This window comes from Octodon degus, unplaced genomic scaffold (genome assembly GCF_000260255.1).
Source record: "Octodon degus isolate 3935 unplaced genomic scaffold, OctDeg1.0 scaffold00126, whole genome shotgun sequence".
Lineage (NCBI taxonomy): Eukaryota > Metazoa > Chordata > Mammalia > Rodentia > Octodontidae > Octodon > Octodon degus.
This window is the reverse complement of record NW_004524702.1, coordinates 6,979,442-6,986,156: the sequence shown is the minus strand read 5'-3', so window position 1 is coordinate 6,986,156 and position 6,715 is coordinate 6,979,442. Positions and strand designations below refer to the sequence as shown.

The 6,715-nt window shown below is 51.5% G+C and overlaps 1 protein-coding gene across 3 annotated transcripts in view; it reads right to left on the bottom strand.

The window, feature by feature from the left end:
- Dvl3 (dishevelled segment polarity protein 3) overlaps nt 1–4,262 on the bottom strand; it is a 16,976-nt gene extending 12,714 nt beyond the window's left edge. For all 3 annotated transcript variants that reach the window (XM_004640710.2, XM_004640711.2, XM_023700708.1), the window contains exon 1: nt 3,811–4,262. In XM_004640710.2, the coding sequence (XP_004640767.1) occupies nt 3,811–3,971 (161 nt within the window). In that variant the 5' untranslated portion in view covers nt 3,972–4,262. The remainder of the gene's footprint in view (nt 1–3,810) is intronic.
- Nucleotides 4,263–6,715: the final 2,453 nt, after the last annotated feature.

The window sequence follows — 6,715 nt, the reverse complement described above, 5'->3', positions numbered from 1 at the left end:
TCTCTCTTTCTCTCTCTCTTTCTCTCCCCCTCTCCCTCTCCCTTCCTCCCTCCCTCCCCCCCTCTTCTTGGAGAAGTTGAGTAACTTCTCCCAGGCCTTGTTGCATTCTCTTTGTCTTTCTGCGACAGGATTTCACTATGCAATTCAGGGTGGCCTTGAACTCAGTAGCTCAGCCTGACCTCAAACTTTCAACAGGCCTCCTGAGTACTGGGATTATAGGCATGCGCTACCATGCCCAGCCTGTCTTGCCATAGTGTGGGCATACTCTTTCCAACTTCTACTGAGATCCATGCTCTTATCACTAGGTCTAAGTTTCTACCGCCTGAACCAAACATATCTTCTCATCAGTCATCATCCTTCCAATTTAAAAGCTTTTGCCGAGAACCCAGTGAGTTTGGATCTTGAGCTGGTCACGGCATGGACTTATGAGGTGTCAGACCTAGAGCCTGCCTGGCACTCTGAGACATGTCAGTGTACTGCAGATAGGCAGAGGTTGGAGCCACAGATGTGAGAGCTGTGGAAAGATACTGGCTCCCTATTACTTAGGTGTCAGGGTCTCCTGAGAGCTGGGTCAGGATGTACAGAAAGAGGGCTAAGGCACCATGACGATTCTCAAGTGAGAGTTCACCCTGGAGAACAGAAAAATTTGGATCTGGAGGATCCAGGGGAAGAAGCCTGCGCCAAGTAGGCGGCCCAGAGGTGACATGGAGAAGGAACAACCTCATTTGTCACGGTGCCCCCTACCTTGGCTCAAGGCTAGAACAGCAGAGGCTACTTAGTTCTCTTATGCCAGTTCCACCCTCTCCTAGTGCTGAAGATGGTCACTCTTCCTCTGTCATCCAAAGCTCACAACAGACCACAAAGGACTGGGCATCCTCCAGCAGAAGCTCAGAGCAAGGGGAGGTTGAACGTCAGGAGGGAGGGCAGCCACTTCTGCTGCCATCGCCTTTCCCCCACTTCCACCTCCTTCTCTGGAGATCCTCGGTCATCCCTATTACCTCCTCAGTTTGCCAAAGGTTACTATCTCCCGGAGAGGAGCTCTGTAAGAGGTTGATAACAATCACATCTCCAACTGTGATTAAGGCCTAGACTTTGGAGCCAGATTCCTGAAGTGGAACTAAGTGCTGTCTCTAGCTAGGTGATTTTGGGCATGTAATTTAAGCATTCTGTGCCTTGGTTCCCTCACTTGGAAAATGGGGATATCACTGCCTATTTCACAGGACTTATGAGGATTCAGTGAGTAAAGCTTTGTGAAGTGTTTAGCTCTGGGTCTGGCACACACGAAGCACCACAGCGTTTGTAAAATAAGTGAAATATGCTGTGTATATGCTCCTTGGCTATTAATGCTCTGTGACAAGGTAGCCCTACCAACAGTTCCCCTGCTCATTTATCCTTCTGGGATAAAATCAGTCAGTCAATCAATTGAGCTATACCACTCCAGTTTTAGCATTGTTTTGCACCTTACCAACTCTGATGATTTCAGTGGTACATGATAAATGCTGCTTAGTTCAATATTTATTTGTAACATTTTTATTTATTTATATTGGGGATCAAACTTAGGGTCTTGGGCATGTAAGCATGTGCTCTACCACTGAGCTAGAGTCCCAAGACTTTTTTTTTCCCCCAAGACTTTTTTTTCAAGACAGAATCTCATTAAGCTGCCCAGGCTGGCCTCAAATTAAGATTCTTCTACAGGAGGACCAATGTGAGTTGAAGGCTAGACTTAGTTACATAGTAAGTTCAAAGCCAGCCTATACTACAATGTGAGATCCTGTCTCAAAAAATAAAAAAAATAAATAAAAAATAAAAAACTTAAAGAGTCTTCTGCCTTAGCCTCTGGAGTAGCTGAGATTATAGCTGTGGACCACAGTACCTGGCATTATAACACATTTTAAAAAGAAATATAAATAGAAAGTCATACCTGTGGTTGAGTTCATATTATTAGTTAAGAAAAAAAATGAGTAGACTGACAGTAGTTAAAAAATATGAAGTTGGGCCGGGGAGATGGCTCAGTAGGATAAGCGTTTGACTGGCAAACGTAAGGATCTGAGTTCAATCCCCGGTTCTAAAAAAAAAAAAAAAAAATATGAAGTAAACAGTAAGTGGAGGTAATGGGGACTTTCTCACAAGGGCAGTTAGGCCTGGCTCAACATCCACCTTTGGGGAGTGGGGGGAGGCCCTGGGAGGTTTGCTTAGCAGACAGGAGCAAGGCGAGGGACTGAGACCCAGACCTGGACTCCGTCCCTCAAGGTAGTAGCAGACAGGACTCGGGCTGACTTTTCCCATTCCCCCACCCATGTCCTGAGGCAGTATTTCCTCCCTTCCTACCCTATTTTCTCCTGCTGGAAGGAAGCATTCACCCCAACCCCCTTCCAGATGGATGCTCCGGAGAATCTGCCAATCAGGCACTGACACCAGACAATCATCACCATACTGGGAGTCTGCACTCCAGGGTAAGAACAACAACAGAAGCCAGAGTACTAAGGATCTACCTAAGGTAGTACTGCTGGCTTTACAAAGCACTCACACACACACACACACACACACACACACACACACACGCACGCGCATGTGCTCATTGATGCTGAGTTCCGGGACAGAAGGTGACAGCAAACATGCTAGGCAGAAGACAGAAGGTGCTTGCCTCCTGGGGCTGGAGGGCTGGGGTCTTGCCAGAGCAGCCAGACTAATGAACCCAGCGAGGGGAGGAAGAAAGGTCTCTCCTAGCTCTGGGGCCTCAGCTGCAAAAAACAGAGTAGGCCTCAGGCTAGGGCTGGAGCTGCAGGCCTAGAGGACCAGGCAAGGCCTTTCCCCTCACCATGGCCTCCAGGCCCAGCGCCCAGTTAGTGCGGGGCAGGCAAGTGTGGGGGCCTCCCCCGCCTCTAGTCCCCCCCAGGAGTTGGGAGTGTGGTGGGGTGTGTGTGTGTGCGGCGCGCGAGTGTGTGTTTGTATCAGCCAGGCTCCCCCTCCCAGGCCAGCTGCTACAGAACCTTCTGGGTCTGGCATTCCAGCCCCTCTTAAAGGGGCAGTGGCTACTTCCATACTGCCTGTCTCAAGCCCTATGGTTGGGCAGAAGGGAAGACCCCACAAGGAAGGGCCAAATGGAGAACACCAAGAGACTCTTCCTGGCTCTCCCATCCAGGCTGGAAGGTTCTTTCTTGAGCCAGCAGCTGGAGGAAAAATGTCCCAATTTTGTGGGGAAATCAGCACCTAGGTTAGTAGAGCGTCCTCTTAGGGTCAGCCTCACTGCTCCCTCAACAACACCTTGATCAGCTCACAGGGAAAATGAGGGGGAGCTAAATAAACACCAGGTCTGCACACCCTAGCTTCTAGCCTGGCATGGGGGCACCCCAACTTTTTCTCTCTGTTCAAAGTCTCACAGATAGCCCTCAAATGCAGGATACTCCAAAAATGGCTCTGAGTTATGGAGCAGCTCAGTGCCAAACACCCCAAGTCTACGCAGAAAAGGTAGTTCCCTTGGAAGGAGGAGGGGTGGGGACTGTGGCTTTGGGACTGGGTGGAGGGGGTGTGTCTAAGTGGGCCAAGGCTTGGGGAAGGGCGGGAGGAGGGGGCTCGCCTGGAAGGAACTCTGATTGCCGGGGGCCGGGGGGAGCCCCAGTCCTCTTAAACTGGAGGGCGACAAGAGGTGAATGGAGAGTCACTGGAGGAGCTGGAACCACAGCGCCCGCCCGAGGAAGCCCTGGGGAGGGCCCCCGGGCCCCGCGGCCCCGCGGATAGGGGGCGCCAGCGCCGCGAGGGAGGTCAGGGAATGGGCCCGGGCGCCGGGGGCGGGGCGGGGGCCACCCTCACCCGAAGTCGTCGTCCATAGACTTGAAGAAGAACTTGTAGCTGGGTCGTTGCAGCACGCCCTTAAAGTCCGCCAGGGTGACGCGCTCGGCTGGCAGGGGTAGCTTCACCAGGTACGGCGTCTCCTGCCCGTCCAGGTGGTAGATGATCTTGGTCTCGCCCATGGCTCCGGCCTCGGGCCCGGCGGCCCACGCGCGGCCTGCTCGGGCGGCCGGGCCGGGCCTCTCGGACGCCGGCTGACGGCGGCGGTGGCAGTGGCGGCGGTGGCGCTCGGCTCGGCCCAGTGGCTCAACCTAGCTCGGCGCCCGGCCGCGGCGCCAGCTCCCTTGTTCTCCGGCCGCCCCCGGGTCCCAGCGCCGCCTGCCGCCGCTTCCGCTGCCCACTCTGTCGGCTGGGCTGGCGACCGCGACTCTTCCGGTGGCCGCGGCCCTCCCGGCTCTAGGCTGCGGCGCGCCGCTCCCCTCCCCCGCCCCGCCCTGAGCCGAGGCCCCGCCCCCGTCCCGGAGGCCCCGCCCCCGTGGCCACCCCGCGGGGCTGGCCTCATCGCAGATGGCCCGACCCAGGCCACTCGGCGCGGGAGGCGGTGGCTTGGGGCCTTACTGCGGCGCCTGCATTCTCTGACTCTTTTGGCCCCTCTGACTCTGGCCCCACGGGGGTAGGTGGTGGACGCCCTGTAGCCAGGAGGGCTGTATGCCTAGGTCGCTGGGGTCCCCAGAGCTGGACTGTGACTGGAGGGTGGATCTGAAGAGTTGGCTGTGGATCGGGAAAGTGGCCGCCATAGGGCCCTGTGGGGTCCGCTGAGAAGTTACTAAACAGGTCCTTGAGGGCAGGACAGGCTCGCGTCCTGATTTGTCTTTGTAACCTCAGCGCCCTGGTTGGTTGAGTGAAGAATGAGTGAATGTGTGCGTGATTGGACTTAAGTCTCAAACTGGACCTAGGCACACTCAGTAGAGCTAGGTACACTCGTTTCCTAACAGATCTCAATGGCCTCAGCTTCTGCAGTACTTCCTTTAATAAATATTCAGTGCTTGCAGCAGCGAGAAGCAAGGGCTACTCTCAGGACTGAACTGGAAGAAGGCACACGGGCTTGAAACCAGGTAGCTTCCTAGTGACACACCCTACTGAGAAGTAAAATGAAGGGATGTGGTAGGGGTGGAGAAAGGACAGACCTGTCCTGGGGGAGAGTATTCCAGGCCGAGGTCTAGCCCAAGGGAAGGCTCAGCACAGAAATGCACTTGCTGCATGAGATTCATGGACCAGAAAGTGTGTTGTGGGGGAAGGAAGCTGTCTGCCAGTGTAGAAGGGGCTAGGACGACAGGATCACTAGGACTCCGGGCCCTCTTCCTCTGTTGCCACTGCCACTCCAGCTTCCAGATGCCGTCCAAATATCCTGAGCCTAGTATCTAAAGCCTTTCTTAATGTGATGTCAACCTACCTTTCTGGTCCTTGACTCATTTACTGTAGCTAGATTTTTGATTCTTGCCAAATTAACCCACTTGAAAACAAACAACCAAATTAACCCTCTTGTTAGCTGCTGTACACACCATATATGTTTTCACGTTATAGCTGTCCTTTTACTTTTTTCTTTTCAGTATTTGAACCCACGGCCTTCACACTGAACTACATCTCCAGGCATTTGAATTGGTGTTTTGTTTTGAAATTTTAAGACAGGGTCTAAGTTACTAAATTGCCCAGGCTGGACTCACACTGTTGATCCTCCTCTCTCAACCTCGAAGACTGCGAGAATTACAGGCGTGCACCACTATGTCCAGCTAAATTTTGTTCTGTACTTTTTTTTTTTTTTTTTTGGTACCAGTCATCAAACTAGGGACCTTGCGCTTATGTGGCAGGTGCTTATGCCTCTGAGTTACCTCCCTGGCTATTTTTTTTTTAAATCAAAGTAATGTATGTACATAACCAAATAGTACTGAAAGTTTTAACAGAAACAAGAATCCACTTCCATTTTTTTTTCTTCACCTCCATAACACTTTTTAGTTCATATTACTAGTTTTTGATTTGTGAATTCTAAACATTACCTATTCATTTCTGGCTTTGATTACTAATGAGCTCTTTTTATTTTTTTGAGACAAGAGTCTTGCTGTGCAGTTTGGGCTGGCCTTGTGCTTATTTTTGTAGACTCCAGGCCAGTCTCAAACGTCCACTGATCCTCATGTCTCAACCTTTCCAGTGCTGGGATTACAAGTGTGCACTACCATGCCCGGTTCTTCTCTACTTCTCTTCTCAAATTTTTTTGGTACTGGGAATCAAGTTTGCCAGGCAGGTGCTTGTGCCTGCTGAGCTGTATCCCGAGCACCCTCACGCTTTTATTTTATTTTATTTTAATACCTGAGAGATTGAACTCGGGACCTTGTGCTTGCCAGGCAGGCATTTATGCCACTGAGCTATCTCCTCAACCCCCTACTCTCTTAAAATACTGAAGTCACACCTTTTGATTAAATGTAATCTCAGAATTGCTATTGCTGCTGTATTTTATGTTTGTTTGTTGAGACAGGGTCTTGCTTTCTAGTCCAGGCTGGACTTGAACTCATGGTGATGCTCCTGCCTTAGCCTCCCTAGTGCTGAGATAGCAGACATGCTCCACTGTGCCCAGGTGCCATTATTCTTACTATGAGTACTGTAAATGTACATTGTTCACCCATTAGAAATAATGTTTTGTTTAGAGACAAGGTCTTGCTATGTAGCCCAGGCCGGCCTCAAATTCACAGCCAGCCTCCTGTGTCAGGCTAAGCACTAGGACCTTTACATGAGCTACATCCCCAGCCCCCATTATTATTATTATTTTTAAGGTAAGGGTCTATAGGGTGTTCAGGGTCTCACTACTAGATCGAGTCATCCACCTGTTTACAGTCTCCCAAGAGCTGGGATCACAGGTACGCACCACCACTCT